The sequence below is a fragment of the Ictalurus furcatus genome, chromosome 1 (genome assembly GCF_023375685.1).
Source record: "Ictalurus furcatus strain D&B chromosome 1, Billie_1.0, whole genome shotgun sequence".
Lineage (NCBI taxonomy): Eukaryota > Metazoa > Chordata > Actinopteri > Siluriformes > Ictaluridae > Ictalurus > Ictalurus furcatus.
The window spans coordinates 27,492,855-27,517,447 of record NC_071255.1 but is presented as its reverse complement, the minus strand read 5'-3'; the positions used below and the strand labels follow the sequence as shown (position 1 = coordinate 27,517,447).

Below are 24,593 nucleotides of genomic sequence, written 5' to 3'. Positions count from 1 at the left end.
GGAATCATGTTTTGTGGTCCGACGAGTCAACATTTCAAATAGTTTTTGGACAAAACAGCCGTTATGTTTTCTGGGCTAAAGAGGAAAAGGAACATCCAAGCTGTTATCAGCATCAGGTCCAAAAGCCAGCATCTGTCATGGTATGGGGGTGTGTCAGTGCCCATGGCATGGGTAACGTGCACATCTGTGAGGGCATCATTAATGCAGAAAGATATGTACACATTTTAGAGCAACATATGCTGCCATCCAGAGCAGGACAACGCCAAACCACATTCTGCCTGGATTTCAAGCAATTTCAAGCGTAAGCAGAGAGTGCGGGTGCTAGCATGGCCTGCTTGCAGTCCTGACCTGTCTCTGATTGAGAATGTGTGGCACATTATGTAGTGCAAAATAAGGCAACGAAGGCCTTGTACAGTTGCACAGCTGAAGAAATACATAATGGACAAATGAGGGAAATTCTGTGTGCTAAACTTAACCTACTGGTGTCTTCCATTCCCAAACACTTAATAAGTGTTATTAAAAGAAAAGGTGATGTTACACATTGGTAAACAGTCAACTGTCCCAACTTGCAGTCATCAGATTTGAAATGAGTATATATTTTCAAAAATAAATTAAATTCACAAAGGAAAAACATAAAATAATGTATTAATAATGTGTTTGCAATATACTACAGGGTGAATTGGATTTTCAAATGACTTCTTTTTTTGCATTTTCTATACTGTCCCAACTTTTTTCGAATCAGGGTTATAAAATGCCAAGAAATATATGTAATATATTATTCATAATATTTGCAATAAACACTTCTTCCGCCACACAATGTAGTCTGCTAAAATTAAGCTTTGGTTGCTAAGCAACAAATGATTAGTGTAATTCTATAGACATAACAATCGCTTAAGCATACAGAATTCAATTATTGTAACGTGCATAGTGCATATACTGTATATTTTGCAAGGATTTTACAACAGCTTCGAACACAGTTTATTTTCTGTGGGATCAGAACTGTGTGGTTTTGTGTAATCACATACTGATTGACAAAGGTATCACCCTGGCAACATAAACAACTTGTGAAGTGCTAGCACTAGAAAAACATATCAGAATAACAGAACGGTACTTCAACAGCACTTTGGTTTTTACATTTTATGCCATGAACGGTGCACGGTGTGTTGGTGCATTTTGTACACAGTCCTAAAAGAACAATATGATTTGTGTCCACTGCTACTTTCATGCTTGAAGCTAAGCAGGGTTGAGCCTGGCAAGTACCTGGATGGGAGACCTCCTTGGGAAATCTAAGGCTGCTGATGGAAGTGGTATTAGTGAGGCCAGAAGGGGGTGCTCACCCTGTGGTCTGTGTGGGTCCTAATGCCCCAGTATAATGACAGGGACACTATACTGTAAAAACAGCACTCATCTTTCGGACGAGACGTTAAACCGAGGTCCTGACTCTCTGTGGTCATTAAAAATCCCGAGACACTTATCGTAAAAGAGTAGGGGTATAACCTGGGTGTCCTGGTGAAATTCCCCCATTGGCCCTTCTCTATCATGGCCCCCTAATAATCTCCATCTCTGAACTGGCTACATCGCTGTCTCCACTCCAGTAATAGCTGGTGTGTAGTGGGCGTTCTGGTGTACTATGGCTGCCGTCCCATCATCCAGGTGGATGCTACACACTAGTGGTGGTTGAGGAGACCCCCCCAACTATATAAAGCGCTTTGAGTGTCGAGAAAAGCGCTATATAAATGTAACTTCAACTGTAACTAACTCTTCTAGCTAGTTTAAAAAGCTACAAAGAGCATGGCATTTTACTTTGCAGCAGCAGTGTGTATATTGATTATTGTAAGTTAGACTAAAATGAGCTTTATTGTCCTCACATTTAACTGCCTGCTATCACACAGTGAACAGCTGCTCATTAGCAATTTTTAGGGTCATGACCTTTGCTGGTGAAGCTCCGCAAGATCAGATTAATTTTATAGTCAGCATTGTCCATTTATAACAGCATGAGATCTTATTAGACAAATGAGAAAATGTCATGGCTTTTCAGTGTGCCCATGTACAAGTAATAAATATAAGAATAAGTAATAAAAGGAAAAAATTATATAAAAATGTGCTAATTAGATCATTTTTAACAGTACTAGACGTAGCTCATGGCGGCTATGGCTCAGGTGGTAGAGCAGGTTGTCCACTAATCGTAGGTTTGGCGGTTCGATTCCCGGCCCACATGACTCCACATGCCGAAGTGTCCTTGGGCAAGACACTGAACCCCAAGTTGCTCCCGATGGCAAGTTAGCGCCTTGCATGGCAGCTCTGCTACCATTGGTATGTGAGTGTGTGTGTGAATGAGACACAGTGTAAAGCGCTTCGGAAGCGCTAAAGTTAAAAAAGCGCTATATAAGTGCAGACCATTTACCATCATGATTGTCTTAGTGCAGCCAATCTGTAAATTCTCACTCCTTACTGATGAGGGAAAATACTTACCATTAACACACAAACACTAAAACAATGTGTAAAAACAGTAAAAATTCTAACTAGACACTGTTTCACTAATGCTCAAACACAATGTGATTGCACCGAGTAGGAAACAAGTCAGCTTTTTGTATTTAGATTACAAGGGTGCTGATGTGAGCACCCAACTTGAATTGGCGACACAAAAATAGCAGAAAAGAAAAGAAACTACAAACAACAGACGCAAACGATTACAGCTAATTATCAAACTGAGTAAACAGGGGCTTTAACTGTTACCTTAAATGTTTGCAACCATAATATGATTAAATTTAACGGTGTTAAACGCCAATTGTACCTACTTTTTTATCATGCTGATCAAATCTGTGAATCCCAACTGCTGGAGGTGTGATCTCCACTGCATCAAAATAAATTCCTGAAAAGTGACAAGCCAAAAAAGCACAGCATGAGAAAGTAGCTGATTGGATCTAATTCATTTATCACCATCTATTCACAGCATGGCTCCTGTGGGAGTGTAGCATCGCTCTGTAGGGCATGACCACATCTGGACCAGATTCCTCTTAATTAAATCAGCAAATGACGTGCAAGGCAAGCATGTTTATCAAATTACTCCTAGGATGCGCTTATAATGACAGACATTTTTAATCAGTAGAACAAATGATGTAGGAGGGCAAGCACCTATGTTTCCATTGTTGCCCATGGTGCTGGACCTCAGGGCAGTGGAGAAATCTTCCCATGATCCTCCAGCACACTCATTACGGATCCTTTCTCTTGTCAGGGAGCCGTTCTTATAGCTGAAAAGAAGAACCAGGTGATGGGTTAGACCTGAGGCTGTCCAGATGATCACTAATATATATATATATATATATATATATATATATATATATATATATATATATATATATATATATAAACTGTAAAAAAAAAAAAAGAAAAAGTAATTTGCATTTAAAACTGTATTAGTTCTCTGAGGCACACTGTGGTGCAGTCTTGTAAAGAAATCAACTGGTAGGTTTTTCTAAACATCTTGAAGAACCCTTTTTAAATTGCTTTTTACTTACTTGGAAATTAAAGGGAAATGACATGAACATGTGTGATAAATATCTGAAGGTTTCCAGAACAAAGTAATCCCCCCCCCCACACACACACAAAGTATTAAACAAAATTAATCTGATATATAAAAATACATGATATATAAATGTATCTGATTAAGAACTTAAACCATATTAATGCTAAAAACAAAACTGCCTTCACTATCTAACATTGGGCATTTTTCCCCTAGCTTTATGCTTCTGTGGGGTTTTTTTTTCCTTCTTTTTGGCGCCTTTTTCATTGATGAACCTTAAATGTTAGTCAGTCAACTGAAACCTGAAGAGAAATGTCCTCTGACCGCCAGCCACCCAAAATGGCAAAATTATCTGTACCAAACAATGTGGAAAAAAAATATGCTGGAATTGTAGCCAGCTCTGCTTGTCGGTATATTTGAGATATGTCCTATAAAGAGTATCTGGAGGAAACGCTTGTGTTTGCAATCAGTTTCGTGTTTGTGGGTGCATGCATATTTAGTGGTCATAAAGCTGTCTTTATCTCATCCAGTTGAGCAGCACTTAAATAAAAATATATAGATGCAACAGCTAATGCATTTCAGTCAGTATCCTTTAGCTGTAGTTATAGTTCACATTTCCAGGAGTCTACGTACAGTATAAGCGCCACACAAATACAAAAAAATGCTAATATCCTGTAGGAAATGTGATGCTAGCTAACAAATGCTACTTTATGAAATGAATTCATGTTGAAACCCGCAATAGTGACGATTATCAGCTGGATATCACTGCTTAAGCCAGATTAGTCTGCACTGTTGGGTGAAATACTGCAGTTTATTGGGTTTATTGAGTGGGTGTGACTAACAGTTTGTCCAAATTCCATCTGACCAGACACTTAACGTGTTCGCCTTCATTTACGATCCTGTCTAAGAAGAAAAATGTGTCAAAAAGTCAGAAGCAGAAAGGAAGAAAGGATTTCTAAGGGGGGGGGGGGGAAGCTAACTTGTAAATATAAATCACAAAAACAGCCATGTTAAAAATGTGATCAGTTATGTTTGATTAATTATTCTCAATGGGTGGCACAGATGTGCAAGCGGGTCGCATTGCTGCCTCACAGCTCCAGGGTCACCGGATCAACTCTGACTGAACACGAATGAATGAATTATTCAATAATTGAAAAATTCCTATTTGTATTTCACATTTTGAGATTTTAATACTTAATACATTTGGCACAAAAGTCTCCACTCCTTTTGCGCAAGCCATAAAAAGTGCATAAATGCATACCTTGAAAAAACAAGTTAATCAGCAGTATGCTTCTATAAGCTTTTATTACCCATTGTCAACAGCCAAGGACCGTGAAGTAAAAACAGGGAAATTGGCTAATTTCAAGGGCCATTGAGGGTTGAGCTGATTTTTAAAAAAAAAAAGAAGGAAAAAAAGAAAAAAGAAAATGAACAAAGAGGTCGTGCTGGCATAGAATGTAGAAGGTAGCTAGAAATTGGTACATTTACATTTATAATTCATAAACCCATTAGCATATCATCTCACACTTATGCATTAACATACAACTATAGTACACTACTGATGAACACAGCAAGAGATCTCTGAAAAACATGACAATCAAATTCCTGACATGGAACATCCATGGTATTGGCTCTCAGGTTAAAAAAAAAACCCAAAGTACTACAGCATCTCACTACACTTAACGAAGATATATGCTTACTTCAAGAAACACATCTCTCAGAAGCAGACAGACACAAACTCCACACTCCACAATTCAACCACGTATTCTCTGCCCACTACAACACCAAACAAAGAGGTGTCGCAATTTTGATAAACAGAAAAATCTCATTCATACACAACAGTACTATACTATACTATTGTTCCCTTCTGGCTCTTCCTTTTAGTTATGCTGTCATAGCTAGTCTTGCTGGAGTCCCTGCTTGCACTCAGGCAAAGTACATTGTCCTTTATGGGGCAATAAGCATACCTAATAATCTCTCCCTCCCTTTCCCTCTCTCTCCTTTTCTCTTTCTGTCAAGCTACACATGATGCTCCTGAGATGCCAGTGATCCTGACCCCTTCTGCTCTTCGGACCTGCCTGATCCATCTTGATGCCCTACTTCTGGTTGTCCTACTTCTGGTTGGAGTTCTCATCAATTGGAAGTCACATGCTACTGCTGAGGATGGTCCTACATAGTGCAGCCTAAAGATCACTGAGATTGCTCGGGATGGTACCAGTGAAAAACCATAAGATGGCTTTGGACCCAAATCATATGAACAGTTATGTTATGATGGCTAGGACTACAATTGCCACAGTTTTGCACTCAATTCTAAATCAGTGAACAGTGGAGAAGTTCAGCAAAACAGACTTCATGTAAAAACTGTAATGAATTTTCCTGGTTACACAACTGCACTATTTGACCATGTAGTATTAGCACAGTTATAGAAGGGAATTACTTATTTATAATTGTACTATCCGTTGTAACCCAGATGAGGATGGGTTCCCTTTGGAGTCTGGTTCCTCTCAAGGTTTCTTCCTCATATCGTCTCAGGGAGTTTTTCCTTGCTACTGTCACCTCTGGCTTGCTCAATAGAGATAAATTCATATATTTACAATCTACATTTTGAATTTCAATAAAACAAAAATAAGTAAATACAGGTTTTATATTATTTAACAGAACTACTGTTCATAATCTGAGCCTGCGGTAAGAGCTCCTCATTTCTTGATTCATAGGAATCTTTCTTCAGAGTACCTGCAAATACAATAAAAACTCTAAAGGTTAGCATAAGGACTGCTACTACATATGGGATTTACAGCTATCATACTGCGGTCTTTTCTCCAGGCAGCATGAGAGCGACCTTTACCAGTGCCTCAATCAGCAGCTAGCATGATAATTCCCCATAGCCATTCATATAGTTTTAGAGAGCAAAGCACTTGAGTTTTATGTCTGCTACATGCCTACAGAGCTTCAAGAGTCTTCAAAAAGGCCTTCAGTCATTACTGAGCCATTCAGAACCTCGATACACAAAGCCATTATACCGGGGAAGATTAAAAAAAACAAAAATAAAGGTCAGCGTTACTTTCCATCTCTTTCTTTCTTTCTTTCTTTCTTTCTTTCTTTCTCTCTCTCGTCTCACACACACACCCCCACACAAATATTTAAAACAAAGAAAGTAAGATTTCAATATCTTGAATATTTAATATTCAAAATTCTTCACTATTTCTAGATCCCTATTTAAAAGGTAAACACATTTGTGATATCAACTGCTTTGAAAAAAAAAAAAAAGCCAGATTTTTCCTCCTATGGACTTGATCTAAAATGGATCATGAGATTTTGCACAAACTTGTGGAGCCCATGACAGCTTGAGTATACAGTATACTGTCATGAAAGCAAAAAGAGGACATACCAAATACCTATGAGACTTTTTTCCATCTTGAATCTTTGGCTATTTTGCAATCAAGAGACAACAATTTCCAGGGACTGATTTTAGCCCTTCTGTGTGGCATGTCATCCCAAGGGCATATTGAAGTGTGTGCCAACTGCCATCACAACTGTCCCCAAAAACCCTTTTGTGATTTATGGCTTGTCTTTAAAGGGTGAATGACAAGAGAGGAGCAAACGTGTTTTAGAAACCCTGCATGAATTTTAAAAAATCATGAAAAAAAATCATGAAAAAAAACCCATCCTGTTATTGTTATTCTTCATCTTGGAAAGCATAGATCAGTTCAATGTACAATGTATCATGCTTCTTTTGCCTAATTTTGCGTAATTCCTATTAAAAGTGACACATGTTGTGTTGCATAATGCAAAATGTCATCTTTACAACACTGGATTTACCTCAGTAATGTGATTTCTTCTGGATTTTGTGTATATTTCATACTAAATAGTTTTCGATCTTCAAATGAAATACAACATAAAACAAAGGATCACTTTTTTGCTTCAATAAACAACATTATTGTTTAAAAAATGTATATTGTGTTTACTCAGGTTGTCTTTGTTTTATCTTAGATTTTGAATTCTGAAACAATACACAAAAACAAAAGAAATCAGGGGCAAATACTTTTACACAGCACTGTAATTGTTTTAATTCCCTCAACAGACTTGCTCCTCCCTGCATTACTGTTATATTCAGACTGTATCCTACTCCCAAGCTCCTTAAATCTTCAGGTCTGTTGCTTTTAGATGTTCTATGGTCCTGCCTAAAGCTCAAGGGTGACTGTGCCTTTGTATTTATCAAAAGTGTCTATTGTGTTCATTGGGATTATATATACACTATATTATATATATATATATATATATATATATATATATATATATATACACACACACACACACACACATATATATATATATATATATATATATATATATATATATATATATATATATATATATATATATATATATATACATACATATATGTGTGTGTGTGTGTGTGTGTATATGTATATATATATATATATATATATATATATATATATATATATATATATAATGTGTGTGCGTGTGTGTGTGTATAGTGTAACGCAGAATACTTTTACCAGATTAGAGCCATGTAGGACAGGCAGTCTACGGGGTTGCAGAAGATGTGTCCTACCACCACAGGCCTGGGTTCCTTGATCCACAGAAACACAGTGTCACTCGTGCCCAGGCTCACCTGTGAGGCATAAAAAGCACAAATCATTCTCACAGCTGCCCATTTATGTCAGTAACCTGGCAACATGGTGACATATGCTGTCTCTGAAGCAGATTTCAAACCATTTCCTTCAGCTAATTGCATAGCTATTAAAAAGCAGTGACTTAGAAGATGACTGGCATAATAGAGAGCATAAGCAGCACAGCATGAAGGCAGTATTCTGTTCTGGACACACCCCAATGTGCTGTGACCAGCAGTTAAATTTGGGAAGAGGACACCGGAATGGAGCTCAAACAGTGCAGCTTCATATGAGAATTTATTAGCAGACCAGAGTAGTGTGTAGTAGTATTATAATTGGATGCAAATGTAAATCACTTAACCATTCAACATGATACAGTTTGCTGACAGAAAACCACTAGAGGGATGTCAGATGCGTAGCATCATCTTTAAGAACAGTGAAGGGATATACATAGTGCGCTGACTTCTCTCTTTTATATCGCTAGCAAATATGACACATCAGAAAGATGGCACATTGCTCATGACTGCTTTAAGGCAAGAACTAAAAATTATGGAAGTAGACTCGTATGCAATGGAGAAGATTATCGGTTGAGTGTTTACAGTCTCAGCACATAAAAAAAAAAAAACCTGACCACTTGATAAAATGTGAAATTGGCATATTCTTTGCAAAATGTTATCACAAATTTATCAAGCCTCCAGAAACAAATACTAAAAGCTTTATTTCTGGAAACCTGATTGTGGCTTCAAAGCATAAAGGACAGGACCAGATACATCAGAAACGTCACATTACCACATTAGTCAATGCTGAGAACAGCATCTAATAGTAATATTGAATCCATGTTGTCAAATTAATTTAACATTCCACTCTAACCCCTATGTATTCCCACCTCATGCATGGTGTTCCCAGGATATGCCCCAGATCCCCCGCGTCCCTGACCAGGAGAAATTGGTTACTGAAGCTGAATGAATGAATTTAATGACTAACAAACGTTAGTAAGATTAGTGACGAGACCTTGTGCTGCTTTAGAATAAGCGATGCAGATACAGGTACTGAAGTGTGAACCTGTGAACTTATGTTCATCAGTCAGATTGAGTCAAATGCTAGAAAGAATATGAATAAGCACAGCGCATTCCCACTAATGCTATACATGTGGGAAAAGCTGATTGAGGAAGGACAAGGAGGTCAAATGAAGTTCTTACATGGACTTCATAGTCCTGCGAGCCTGATACTGTACATCTCAATCTCTTCATACCACAGCATTGTTAAATTCTCAATTCTGATTACTCTGAAAGTGTTGATTAATTTTCTAGAGCTGCAGCAGGAAAGTAGTTCCAGCTGCACAGTTTATATAAAATATATTAAATACAAATATATATTTAAAATATATTAAATATAAAATGAAATATAGTATATTACATTTCATTCTAATACATTATTTTATTTTAAAGTAACAACTTAGACAGGGACTTGTATATATGTAATTTTGGTTTCTTAGTAGCATGATGAAATGCACTTTTTTGTCTTATTAACTTCAAGAGAGAGAGAACAGAGAGGCTGGTGTCGAAATGACCAATTCCATGTTAATACACTACAGAACCGAAAGTATTTGGACACCTGACGATCATACACATACACATACATATATATATATATATATATATATATATATATATATAGTTTGCTGAACATCCCATTCCACACTTGGTCCCCCCTTTGCTGCTGTTAAAGCCTCCACTCTTCTGGGAAGGCTTTCACTAGGTTTTGGAGCTTGGCTGTGGGGATTTGTGCTCATTCAGCCACAAACGCATTAGTGAGGTCAGGCACTGATGATGGTTGAGGAGGCCTGGTGTGCAGCCAGCATTCCAGCTCATCCCAAAGATGTTCAGTGGGGTTGAGGTCAGGGCTCTGTGCAAGGTTCTTCCACTACAAGCTGGAACAGGTTTGGAGCCCTTAGTTCCAGTGAGGGGAAATTGTAATGCTACAGCATGCACACAGACAATTGTTTGCTTCAAACTTTGTGGCAACAGTTTGGGGAAGAACCACATATGGGTGTGATGGCCAGGTGTCCACTTACTTTTGGCCACGGAGTGGATTCGGTACTTAATAAAAACCTGAACAAGTTATGCAAAATTCCTTTTTCTCCTAACTACATCATTTTTCTATTAGTTTCACTTATAGTACTTAATGAATAATTCATAGTGGTTACTAAACCATACTCGTTAAGAAAAAGAACTGATTAATAAGCTACAAGGTTTAGGGACTGAAAGGGTAGCAGCTGGTCATCTATTCTGATATTCCCTCATTTGTGAAACATGCAATATAAAGGTATTACTAAAACATTTGCATTTTACATATTACCTTACTCACTCCCCTAACCAAATAAAGCTGAAGTCCATCTCTCTGAGAAATTGGGAGATGCTTACCGCTATATCTCCCTCCTGGAGGTGCATCCCCGCTAGGGATCCTGAAAAGGGAAAATCTAATTACATATACAGAGTTACTTCAGAACTGTCACACCTGTATTACTCATCTCGTGCAAATTTAGCTCCTTTCCCAAATCTTCTCCTTTATAAAACATTATCATGCAGGGACTGATAATGTCCCAATGAATGTCATCAATCTAATATACATCCTGGCAATCAAAGTGATGCCAATAGATTACAGTGAGGGTGGAAAAACAGACTCGTAACTGTAAAACACAGTGTTGTAGCATGTGTGCTGGGCTGCAATTTACAGCTCACACCACAGCTACTTTTTCATGGTGTAATTTGGTTGGTAGAGTGAACTTGGTTAAATATTTAGTCATGGGTAGTCAGTGCTGTTTTTTGTTTCTTTTGCAGTAAAAAAGAGGAATAAAACTGCTCTAGGGTTGGGTCATGATACATACAGGGACCTCTCGTATCACAGATTGATGATCCCATAAGAGCATTTCAGTACTTCAGCAGGAACATTGCTGTTCATTCATTCTGGACTGCAGACATTTATGTCCGCTTTAACACAAGCAGAGCAGTCATACATTACATACTATATATTTATATAAAACACAAAAAAGCTAAATTTTCCAGTGAACATTTGACATTCGTCATATTAATAACAGTTACATTTATATAGAGCTTTTCTAGACACTCAAAGTGCTTTACATAGGGTGAGGTCTCCTCAACCACCACTATGTGTAGAATCCATCTGGATGATGATGCGATGGCAGCCATAGTGCGCCAGAACGCCCACCGCACACCAGCTATTAGTGGAGAAGAGAGAGTGATGTAGCCAGTTCAGAGATGGAGATTATTAGGGGGGCCATGATGGAGAAGGGCCAATGGGGGAATTTCACCAGGACACCAGGGTTATACCCCTACTCTTTTACGATAAGTGTCCGGGGATTTTCAGTGACCACAGAGAGTCAGGACCTCAGTTTAACATCTCACCCAAAAGACTGTGCTGTTCTTATACTTTAGCGTCCCCGTGACCATACTAGGGCATTAGGCCCCACACAGACCACATTGTGGGCACCCCCTGCTGGCCTCACTAATCCCATTTCCGGGAGCAACCTTAGTTTTCCCCAGGAGGTCTCCCATCCAGGTACTGGCCAGGCTCAACCCTGCTTAGCTTCAGTGGGAAACCAGGCAAGAACTGCAGGGAGATATGGCTCTGATCATACATTCACAAACACTATTCTTTTTCACCATTAGTTGTTTTACTACTTGACCTCTGATTTCTCGTTGACAGTAACAACTATGATATGAATGTACAGGATTTGTAATGCATGGTACAGTAGTAGTACTGTAAAGGCACGTATCACTAATAAACCTATCACATACTGGTGAATCTCTCTGGCATGCTGGGCGAGATGTCATAATGACTAGACATGAATGACAGTTGGCATAAGGGTTGGTTTTATGGTTATGACTGCAAATTAGGGGAGGGGGACCTATTAAAATCTGGAGTAATGAGGTGAGAGAGTCAGGCACGTGGCCAGAAGTGAGAATATGCCCTCTTCACATCCCTCATTTTTCCACTCTCTCCAAGTTTGTAAGGTTCACATGCTGCTTCCAGGCTGTTTAAAATCCGCCCAAGTCACCATAAAAACCCTTCCTAGACCCTTTGATATTTAGATGTAATATACGAATTAAATATCGTTCAAATAATATAAATTTAATATATTTCAAACACCTTCTTAATCTAATTACAAGTATTATTATTATTATTATTATTATTACTACAAGATAATATAGCGTGGTTGCTAAATTCCATCCTTAACACAATCAACAAAAACAGCCCAAATTACAGTACATTCCAAGCCCAAGGCCATTTATACCAGCCAAATGTGATTAAAAAACAGCCCTGTTAGATGGGAAACCACCCAAACTGGCAACGCTGCTCATTGGAAGCCGCCAACAGGATGTGCTGGGGGGAGGGACGAAAAATGATGCCGTTTCAGTGCCATCTAGTGACTATAAATCCTCACTGAGTAGTGTGAGAAAGCCAGCAGACACAAATATAAAATGAAAAGAACTACAGTGTACCCATGATATTCCAAATACAGTACACCTCTGACACTACACCAATTACTACACATATTCTGCACTACTGTTCAACACCTGACTGAATGCATGATTTTTAAATGACATTTTGATCTAAAGGCTAAATTAAAACACAAGGTGATTATCTACCACATGTCAAAATATGTCAGTAATGAGACACTGTGTTTATATCACACCTACAAACTGTTACATTACAAACATATAGTGAGCACCAGAATTACTGCCACCTTTGGTAGTGATGAGTTAAAATGGTTATTAAAAAATGTCTCTGTGGAGAATTGCCTCTGCCAAAGGCTATAACTCGGTTATGGTTGTATCGTCCAGCAAGATAATGATCTAAAACATGCATCCAAATCCACAAATATGGTTCAGTTAGCACAGAAACAAGCTCTTAGCATGGTCATCTGAGACCCATGACCTAAACCAGAGGAAAATTCTGAACAGCGGTGTTCACAAGAGAGGACTGAGGACTCTGGAGGATCTGAAGGGACTGTGTATTGAGGAGTATCAATCTCATCAAGCATAATAGGAGTGCCTTTATGCTGGCAAAGGGAGGTTGTGCAAAGTGTTAAATACAGGGTGCCAATAACCTTGACGTGTTTTTGTAATTCTCAGATTAAATGTACTTCAAATAAAGGTTTATCTCATATTTTCAGCGATTTAACCATAAATACTTTTAATCATAATTTTTTTTTTATGTAGTATATGGCCAAATGTACAGCATGTGAACACCTGACCATAACACCCATATGTGGTTTTTCCCCAAACTGTTGAAAACACTCAATTGTATAGAATGTCTTTGTATGCTGTAGCATTAAAATTTCCTTTCACTTGAACTTAGGGACCCAAACCTGTTCCAGCACAACATGGTCACAAATCAATTTCCATAAAGACATGGTGTGCCAAAGTTTGTGTGGAAGAACTCAAGTGGCCTGTTCAGAGCTCAGACTTCAACTCCACTGAACACCTTTGGGATATACTAGAAGACCAATTTCATGCAAGGCTATTTTGCTGGACATCACCCAGGTCACTATATCCCCGTCTTCTTGTGCTCTTGTGGCTGAATGGGTATTAATCCCCATAGCCACGGTCCAAAATTTTGTGGAAAGTCTTCTGAGAAGCATGGAGGCTGTTATAGCAGCAAAGAGGGAACAACTAAATTATAATGCCCATGGTTTTGGAATGGGATATTCAATACTCAATAGGTATCCACCTACATTTGGCCATATAGTGTATCTTTATGAATGGTGCCAATAATTCTGGAGCTTTTAGCCCATTTGGAGCTGACAATCTCGTTCTCTTCCCAAACAGAGTGCTCCACCATTGTGCTCAGTCTTACAACCACATTCCTGAGTATCTCCATAATTACTATAGTTAGAAATATAGAGTTAATACATATTCAGACACTACTGAACGCCTGGATTAGTTGGTTCAGGTGTTTTAGATTGACTAGAACTAAAGTGAACATGCTTTGCTTTGGAAGTTTTAGCCTTACCAGGGTTGTCTCCAGTAAAAGCCACCACTTTACAGTCTTCTGGCATCCCAAATCGCTTGACAAAATAGGGAGAAATAGAGCCCTAGGCAGAGACATGAATATTAAACATTAAAAACAGCAGTATTATATAAATAACACATCTTTTTTGCTGCACCTTAACATTTCATAACCCTTTAAAACACTAGCACAGCAAAGGCTACAACAGCAGCTGGAAGAATCCACAGCAGGTTCTATTTTTCAGCATGGCTTTTTCATTTATAACAACAGCAATGTAAAAAAAAAAAAATCAAATAAATAAATAAATAATAGCACCAAAGAAAAAGAGTAATACCAGAACTGCAGTGGGTGGTGTGGGGTTACCCAGCTTCTCTGCCAGCCGAGGTGCCGTGGCTTTCAGACATGGCTCTGACCACTTTTTAGTGAAGATGTCCATTAAATTCATTCCTGAACCTTAAATTAGAGCACACATTTATACATGTAAACAATGATTCCTGCTTATGCCTCACACTCCTCTCTCAGAGTAAAATGCTTGCATCAATTTTTCTCTTTTAAAAATGCATAAACTGGAAAAGAGCAGGTCTATGATCAGCCATCTAAACTTCCAGACCCCATATCCCAGATGAATGAGGCAGGAGGCTTCACAAGAAATAATAATTTTCAGACTGACTGAAGCTGCCAGTCTATTGCATGCATAGGTAAGGTACTCATATAGAGTCAACCATAGCAATGTTGGAATTCTTGAATTTTATTGGTAAGCAGCTCTGACAATAGTCAAACCAAAGGTTTATATTAATGAACTTGCTGTAATACATTATCATTTCTATAATAACAGCTACTTCACAGGGACTTGTATGTACAATATTCCACATATCAAAACCTAATGATAAGTGTTGGTTTTTTTTCAATGCATTATTTTTTAATGAAGGAAAATATGTACTTGTTGATCTGGTAAAACGTTTTGTAAGATGTTTATTTAACATTTATGGAAGGAGTCCCCAGTCTACTGGTAAACCTCAAGTCTTGGCATTGACTGATAATAGAATAAATCCGATCAAGCTTCTGTAATCTAATCACAAAGGTACTAGATAAACATGGCACGGCCTATTCATCTCCAACTTCTTTTCATCGTATCGCCACAACCTTATCTTTTTAACCAATTCAAACTAATGATAAACCATAATGACCTAGAAAACTAAGCAAACTCTTGGCTGATTAAAGTATGAAAGAATCATTTTTTGACCTTGCAAGAAAATATATGTAGTGAAAAAAACTTTAATAATTACACTAACATTAAAAAAAATAAACATCTGCAGAAAAATAGAAAAATTATTCTTATTATTATAGAAATCCTAACTTAACTTACCATCACTGTAGTCAACAGCTGCATAATCACCGAGAAAAAGAGATGCAGCAAAACTACTGACCAGTGAGATTCTCTATTAAAATCAAATATTAAAAAAAACAAAGCAAAAAAAAAAAAAGATACATTGTTTTATATTTAATGTACTCTATTTATATTTGTGGATGCAGTTATTATGAATTTGCTGACAGTTTACACACTTACCTCAGTCTCATTGTATCTGTCCTGCTGAAACTGGTAGATCTTGGCAATCTGATTTGCAGTAAAGCGCTAAAAACATTAATAACAAATAATTAAATTATTTATTTATACTTTGCTCAATTTGGTCAAAATAAGCCAGGTTTAAGCCACGTTTAACATTTTCGGATCAGCTCTAATATCAGATGCCTGTAACATTGTATACGATGATTTTAGCGGTCCACACCTCATAGGCCCGTGACCCAGTGATATCAGCAAGTTGTTGAGCACCCCCTACTGCACATTCAAGGCTCTTACATTGCTCTGAAGTACTGGAGTCCATCCACACAGGACTGTCCTGGACAGCAAAACTACCCTATAAAAAGAGACATGCAACTAAACAGGAATCTGCTCGGGATGTCATTAAGGCTGACTTGAAAAAGAAATACAGTGGCAGATACTGCTGTAGAGGAACTCATGGTTGGATGTCACACTTTTCAAACTGGCTCTTATATCACTTAAACCATACAACTGATAATAACTAAGCTTAGAGTATCTAATCAAAGCCCAGAGTGTCCTGCAAAAAATGTACACAATGTGAAATTATTTGACTGGCAAGATGAGTTTTTAATAGAGGTTGTACATATGTTCGGACATGTTCATATATAACTGATATATAAACGTATACGTTGTATATACAGGTGCAAGATTTTATATTGGATTATAAATAAACCCTTTAATGTACTGCATTTTATCTATATCGAATTACCATCTGGCTCACTTCTATATACTGTACATCTGAATCATTTTAGTAAGTACCATTTTAATTTATTATCATTTTAAGCAGTTTGTGTAGCACAACCCATCTTTTTTCATTCTTCATACATTAAAAGTTCATTTATATTAAAGAAATGTAAACAAATTTGTCTTTGGATTTCATATGAGAACCTTTCTTTGGATTTCATATGAACGAAAAATAGATCTTCAACTCAACCCCTGAATATAACCTGTGTAAATAACCTGTGTAAATAACCTGTGTAACCGTTTCATAAGAATTCATGCATGTGAAAAGTTACAAACATGCAGTGAGACTACGCTAAAAAAAATTCTTACATTCTAATTTAGGGTTGTTTTTTTATTGACTTTAAATATCCCAGTACTTGTAAACCTTTTAACTTTCACTTTGCCCATCATTTAATTTTATTATTATTATTATCCATCCATCCATCTTCTACCGCTTACTCCTTTTCAGGGTCACGGGGAACCTGGAGCCTATCCCAGGGAGCATCGGGCACAAGGCAGGGTACACCCTGGACAGGGTGCCAGTCCATCACAGGGCACAATCACTTACACACTCACACACCCATTCATACACTATGGACACTCTGGACATGCCAATCAGCCTACCATGCATGTCTTTGGACTGGGGGAAGAAACCAGAGTACCCGGAGGAAACCCCTGCAGCATGGAGAGAACATGCAAACTCTGCACACACATGGCCCCGGCGGGACTCGAACCCCGGACCCTGGAGATATGTGGCGAACATGCTAACCACTCAGCCACCGCGTGCCCTTATTATTATTATTATTATTATTATTATTATTCTTCTTCTTCTTCTTCTTCTTCTTCTTCTTCTTCTTCTTCTTCTTCTTCTTCTTCTTCTTCTTCTTCATGCCTTTAAATTTATTTATTCATCTTCCATAACTACTTTATTCTGGTCAGGGTTGTGATGGATCAGGTGTCTATCCCATCTATGCCATGCTGGGTGCAGCGGCAGGAACATGCCATCGATGGGACACCTTTATCATTGTAGGGAAACCAATACTTTTACTTAAAAGTATTAACATTTTCTGTTCACACCTGTTCAAATGTAAAAACTAAACTTTTTTTTTTCTATTAAAAGCTGACAGCTCTCTCTTTTGCTATGCAATGACTCTTGAACTCAAAGAAAAGTAAAGCAACACCTCTACTATTGACAGAACAGCACTTAATGTATCAAAGCAATATTACTAAATTAACACTACACTCTCTATTCTAGCTCAGGTTCTGCCTTCTGTTCTCATATTAAACATGTTCATGGTCACAAGGCACTACTTTAAACATTAAACCGTCACAGTTTCGTAACAGTATAAAGGAAGCCTGACACCACACATGACCGATGATCCTTGGGAAATCAAGTTAATTCTCCTCAATGGAGTTTCTGATCAAAACAACCGGTACCTGCAGCAGGCTGTGTAAATATCTTCCCGGATCCAGACACTGCAGAGTTTTCCTCGCTCCCTTTTTCCAGTACACACTGCCATGTTGCTGCAATGAACACATCAAACAAACTGGCTTTGTTCATTTTGAATTCATTTTAGTACACGCAGTCAAAGAGAGTGCAGAATACCTGCCCACTGCCTGAAACAGCTTTCACACGAGAGAAGTCAAATCCAGCACTCTTCATCTTCTCAAGGAGGAGGTCGAGTGCCTGCAGTTGCAAATCTGTATTAACTACCTAACTCAGTAATCGACTCACAACTGAAACAAGAACTGATATGCAATTATGGACAAGAAAAATTAAATATTTTATAGTAGTCTTTTGAAAATAACAAACTGACAGACGCTGCCCCTAACCTTGACCCACATGAGCACTGGAGAGGTTACAGTCACTCGGTCCTCATGGATGTAGACCCCCCCCTGAGTCCTGTATGGTAAAAACACAGAACAAAGATAGTTTAACACAATACTATAACTGCTGTAGGTAAAGAAGACGTTCTGAAGCAATCCAGAGGGCAAACATGTGCCTACCTGAACTCTGGAAGGTCGCTTTCAAACTGGACATTGCTCTGGTAAAGAACTTCAAGCTTTTCATCGATGGCAACAACTTTCAGCTTAAAATAATAAAAGAGAAGAAAATAATCATAATTTCTAATATCAGTGCAGAGGTTTGTGGAAAGGTTTGTGGACACCTGACTATCACACCCATATGTGGTTCTTCCACAAACTGTTGCCACAAATGTGAAAGAACACAGTTGTACAGAATATCTTTGTATGCTGTAGAATTACAGTTTCTCTTCACTGGAACTAAGAGGCCAAAACCTGTTCCATCATGACAATGCTCCTGTGCACAATGTGAGCACAATAAAGACATGGTCTGTGAAGGTTGGAGTGGAAGAACTGAAGTGGCCTACACAGAGCCCTGACCTCAACCCCACTGAACATCTTTGGGATGAATGGGAACAACGACTGCACTCCAGGCCTTCTCACCATAGGCTTCCTTGGCCAAGTTACATAGAGCTCAAAAACAAAGAACATGGAACCTTCTATGAACAAACTAAACATGCAGGACTATATATATATATATATATATATATAAAAGAAAGAAAAACAATTATGTGACATTCATGGGCAGCTAGTAGCATTGCAGCCTCATGGCTCCAGTGTCCCTGGTTTGATCTGGAGCTTGAGTTAGTGTCTGTGAAGTGTTCTGCACATTTTCCCTGTGTCTGTTGGTTCTCCAGTTTCCTCCCACCTCCCAAAAATATTCCAGTCTATTCCTGATAGACTTGCATCTCATTCAGGATCCATTACTGCCTCAAGCTCAGTGATAGGCTGGTAATGGGATGATGGGATGGGATGGGATGATGGATGGATGGGATGATGGATGGATGGGACATTCAAAATAATGCCATAAAATTGAACAAGTTTTAGGCTTTTGTTGTTATTTGCCAGTCTAAAAGTGATGCAAACTATTATGAAACAATCGAGTTTTGGCATCATTGTAAACATTTTGTACGCATGAATAATCCATCCATCCATTTTCTGTACTGCTTATCCTACACAGGGTGGCTGGGGAGCCTGGAGGCAATCCCAGGGGGCTCGGGGCACAAGGTGGGGGGACACCCTGGACACCCGTTCATATACTACAGACAATTTAGAGATATCAATCAGCCTACAACGCATGTCTTTGGACTGGGGGAGGAAACCAGAATACCTGGAGGAAACCCTTGAAGCACATGGAGAAGATGCAAACTCTGTGCACAAAGGGCAGAGGCAGGATTCGAACTCCCAACCCCGGAGGTGTGAGGCAAACATGCCAACCACTAAGCCACCATCCCCCTCATGAATATAATATCTATACAATTAAATCATAACATTCATGTACTCAATATCTCAAGCTTTATATAAGAAGTAGCATATTACATCATTTAACTATAAATTTATATTTGATGATTTCCTTGCCAAAAAAAGAACGCTAGAAAATTACGTTGTGTTTGTGTTATATTATATACAATATCTGTGTTTGTTTTTTTTAGTATTATTATTATTATTATTATTATTATTATTATTATTACTGCACCTCCAGGTTTACTAATCCTGGGAAGTGTTTTCTCATTTTCACGGTTATTTTTTAAGCCTTTACAAACTCTCCACACCAAGAAATATCAACCTCTATTTACCAAAACAGCAATAAACTAAACAGCACAGCGCAATTCTATCAAAACACTCAATCTAAGCTCTAAACATTCCAGATTCACGAGCAGTTTCATAGTTTCTAATTCTACACCCGTACTCCGGCTGATCCTTCCCCTTAGATTTCGATTGGCTAATAGCTTACACCACTGGCATAATTTAGTAGAGCTTGAATTTTTCTTCTTTTTTAATAATATATTCTAAAGATACAAAAACGCATTTTTTTTAGCTTCAAAATTTTTTAACAAATTTGTTGCCAATCTATAAGTTGGGGTCTAGTTGTTTTCAGCGATTGGCTGACAGCGTGTGACGTTTAATGTGATGACCAATCATAGGTGAGAAGGCGGGGTTTCCCGGAATATGGTTAGGGAGAAAAAATCGTTCTTCCGCTCTTTCAAAGGAGGTTACACAGCATGCATGTAAGATGTACGAATAATAATAATAATAATAATAATAATAATAATAATAATGCATATGCTTTTATACTACCTGTTGGGTGCTGAAGTCAAATCCTAAGTAGTAGGAGTCTGTTAGTTCAGCCATTTGGTGTGGTGTTCTCTCGCAGGATGGTAAAAGTTCATTCACACACACGCGCGCGCGCGCTGCTGTATTTAAAGTGACAGTGCACAAAAACTTGGAGTGAGACTTCACTAGACTTTATAAATGCCTAAACAATTAAAATGCAACCTAAAAGATTCATTTTACACCAAGGATCAAATCAGATATTCTGCAAATGCAGCCCTGTCCTGAACATAATTAGGTGGTGTTACCCCTTAGTGTGATCAAATGTCTTTAACCTCCATATCTTAAAACCTGTTCTGGCCACTGTTACTCAAGACCATGGCCCAGAAACAGTGCTGATAGTCCAAACGTGCTGACTTAACACATTGCTTCAGAGGAAATTCAATGTTTAACTTTCCTTAAACAATTCACGGAAGTGTTTTAACAGATAAGGCTACGTTTGCTTTAAACTTAAACACAATAACGAAGCCACTTCACTACTGTAAGAAAATAAAAACGACATGAAATGACAATTAATGAGTGTCTAGACAGAATATAAATAGATGCATTGTACTGATGCAAAAGAACATGTTAGCGTAAATCAAGACCTCAAATAATAAACACCTCTTTATACCGTATAAAGTAATTCAAAAATACACTATATGGCCAGAAGTATGTGGACACCAGACCATCACACCCATATCATCAAACTGTTGCCACAAAGTTGGAAGCACACAGTTGACTAGAATGGTTTTTTAAGCTGCAGTATTATATTTTTTTCTTCGCTGGAACTAAGAGATCCAAAGCCGTTCCAGCATAACAATAGCCCTGTGTACAAAGCAAACTCCATGAAGACATGGTTTATAAAGATTGTTTTATGAAAGAACTCAAGTGGCCTACACAGAGCCCTGGCCTCAACGTCACTGAACACCTTAGGGATAAACTGGAATGCCAACATCACACCTGACCATCTTGCTGGACATCAGTGCCCAACTTCATTAATGCTCTTGTGGCTGAATTGGGCATAAATCCCCACAGCTACACTCCAACATCTACTAGAAAGCCTTCCCAGAAGGCTGGAGGTTATTATAACAGCAAAGTGGGGACAACTCAATATTAATGCCCATGGTTTTGGAATGGAATCTTCAATACTCAGGTGTCCTCATAATTTTAGCTACAGTATCTCACAAAAGTGAGTACACCCCTCACATTTTTGTAAATATTTGATTATATCTTTTCATGAGACAACACTGAAGAAATGACACATTGCTACAATGTAAAGTAGTGAGTGTACAGCTTGTGTAACAGTGTAAATTTGCTGTCCCCTCAAAATAACGCAACACACAGCCATTAATGTCTAAACCGTTGGCAACAAAAGTGAGTATACCCCTATGTGAAAATGTCCAAATTGGGGCCAATTAGCCATTTTCCCTCCCCGGTGTCATGTGACTTGTTAGTGTTACAAGGTCTCGGGTGTGAATGGGGAGCAGGTGTGTTAAATTTGTTGTCATCGCTCTCACACTCCCTCATACTGGTCACTGGAAGTTCAACATGGCACCTCATAGCAAAGAACTCTCTGAGGATCTGAAAAAAGAATTGTTGCTCTACATAAACATGGCCTAGGCTATAAGAAGACTGCCAAGACCCTGACACTGAGCTGCAGCACGGTGGCCAAGACCATACAGCGGTTTAACAGCACAGGTTCCACTCAGAACAGGCCTCGCCATGGTCGACCAACGAAGTTGAGTGCACATACTCAGCGTCATATCTGGAGGTTGTCTTTGGGAAATAGACATATGAGTGCTGCCAGCATTGCTGCAGAGGTTGAAGGGGTGGGGGTCAGCCCGTCAGTGCTCAGACCATACACCGCACACTGCATCAAATTCGTCTGCATGGCTGTCGTCCCAGAAGGAAGCCTCTTCTGAAGATGATGCACAAGAAAGCCCGCAAACAGTTTGCTGCATACAAGCAGACTAAGGACATGGATTACTGGAACCATGTCCTGTGGTCTGATGAGACCAAGATAAATTTATTTGGTTCAGATGGTGTCAAGCATGTGTGGCGGCAATCAGGTGAGGAGTACAAAGACAAGTGTGTCTTGCCTACAGTCAAGCATGGTGGTGGGAGTGTCATGGTCTGGGGCTGCATGAGTGCTGCCAGCACTGGGGAGCTACAGTTCATTGAGGGAACCATGAATGCCAACATGTACTGTGACATACTGAAGCAGAGCATGATCAGTATGCAGTATTCCAGCATAACGACCCCAAACACACCTCCAAGATGACCACTGCCTTGCTAAAGAAGCTGATGATGATGGTGACTGGCCAAGCATGTCTCCAGACCTAAACCCTATTGAGCATCTGTGTGGCATCTTCAAACGGAAGGTGGAGGAGCACAAGGTCTCTAACATCCACCAGCTCCGTGATGTCGTCATGGAGGAGTGGAGGAGGACTCCAGTGGCAACCTGTGAAGCTCTGGTGAACTCCATGACCAAGAGGGTTAAGGCAGTGCTGGAAAATAATGGTGGCCACACAAAATATTGACACTTTGGGCCCAATTTGGACATTTTCACTTAGGGGTGTACTCACTTTTGTTGCCAGCGGTTTAGACATTAATGGCTGTGTGTTGAGTTATTTTGAGGGGACAGCAAATTTACACTGTTACACAAGCTGTACACTCACTACTTATTGTAGCAAAGTGTCATTTCTTCAGTGTTGTCACATTAAAAGATATAATCAAATATTTACAAAAATGTGAGGGGTGTACTCACTCTTGTGAGATACTGTATATAGTGTATGAGAACTGTGATCATGTGTGATCATCTGTTTTTCATGTTATATTCTGAAATTGCACACAAACAGAATGAACTAAAACAAATATGTGATATCATGTGAATAGTGTGATCACGTGAAAAATAATTACTCATTTAAGAAAATGACAACTGAAAAAGTAAATGACACCCTACACGTGAAAAGAAATGAACAGTGTAAAACTCACATGAGAAAATAAAACACAGGCAGTACATGTGAGTCCACTAGTTTAAGGGTAGTGTAGTGTAAGGGTAGTTTGTGAAAGAGAGTCATACGCACTGCACCAACACTCCTTTGTATGACTCCAATCGCACAAAAAAATATAGCTAAAGCAATAGCAATAACCATTATTTAAAGGAACATTTTTCTAATTTTGTCAGCATTACATCTTGAAATACATTAACTCTACAGTACATGACTGCCGAAGTTTATTAAAAAGGGCCTTGTACAGTTTCAGTAGCCTAAAAAATGCTTCATTTAGAAACCTTTTTTAAGTGTCATACAAGTGAGACAGCCAGTCCAAGCCAAGCACAGAGCTGTTAATGAAGCTGACTGTGATACAAATCATAAAAAACTGTTCCCATTATTTAGACTAATATACACTTAAGTGCAAAAATTTGCATGCCCTTATTTCGAAATGATTAAACCAGCTTCCTTCATTATCCCAAGCAACCAAAGTAGTCAAAGATATTAACATAGTCTATTAATATTTAAGCAATCAAATGAAAGTGCATGTAATACTGTATATAATAAGTAATATACTTTTCTTTCACTTGCCTCAAATGACTTTTCCAGGTCTCCACTGTTTGTTTTCAGATTTTTGCTAATCCCTCTGGCAGTGACATTTTTCTTTCACAGCAAAATTTGCCAAGACTTAACAAAATAAACACCTGCTCACTGTTTTAATGCATTAGACTATACATCTATATAAAGTCACTTTCAGGTAAATTTACTACCTTCTTGCAGGATTTTGAGCCTGACTGCTGATTGAATTGGTGTAATGATCCGGTCAGTTTTAAATAGGGGTGCAACATCAAAACAACCTAAATGAACACTGGATTCTGTAGACTAGAGGTATGTTTTCTTCCTTTACC

General features: G+C 38.5%; 1 protein-coding gene across 3 annotated transcripts in view; it reads right to left on the bottom strand.

Moving 5' to 3' along the window:
- xylb (xylulokinase homolog (H. influenzae)) overlaps positions 1–20,956 on the bottom strand; it is a 64,320-nt gene extending 43,364 nt beyond the window's left edge. The window contains exons 1-14 of one of the 3 annotated variants that reach the window (XM_053635213.1): positions 20,678–20,956; positions 18,524–18,606; positions 18,350–18,419; positions 18,123–18,203; positions 17,954–18,040; positions 15,981–16,109; positions 15,761–15,826; positions 15,560–15,632; positions 14,528–14,646; positions 14,197–14,278; positions 10,584–10,624; positions 8,047–8,162; positions 3,136–3,251; positions 2,799–2,872 (exon numbers count right to left, since the gene is read on the bottom strand). In XM_053635213.1, the coding sequence (XP_053491188.1) occupies positions 2,799–2,872; positions 3,136–3,251; positions 8,047–8,162; positions 10,584–10,624; positions 14,197–14,278; positions 14,528–14,646; positions 15,560–15,632; positions 15,761–15,826; positions 15,981–16,109; positions 17,954–18,040; positions 18,123–18,203; positions 18,350–18,419; positions 18,524–18,606; positions 20,678–20,731 (1,191 nt within the window). In that variant the 5' untranslated portion in view covers positions 20,732–20,956. The other 2 variants (XM_053635222.1, XM_053635231.1) reach the window with 2 other exon arrangements.
- Between the last annotated feature and the right edge of the window lie 3,637 nt (positions 20,957–24,593).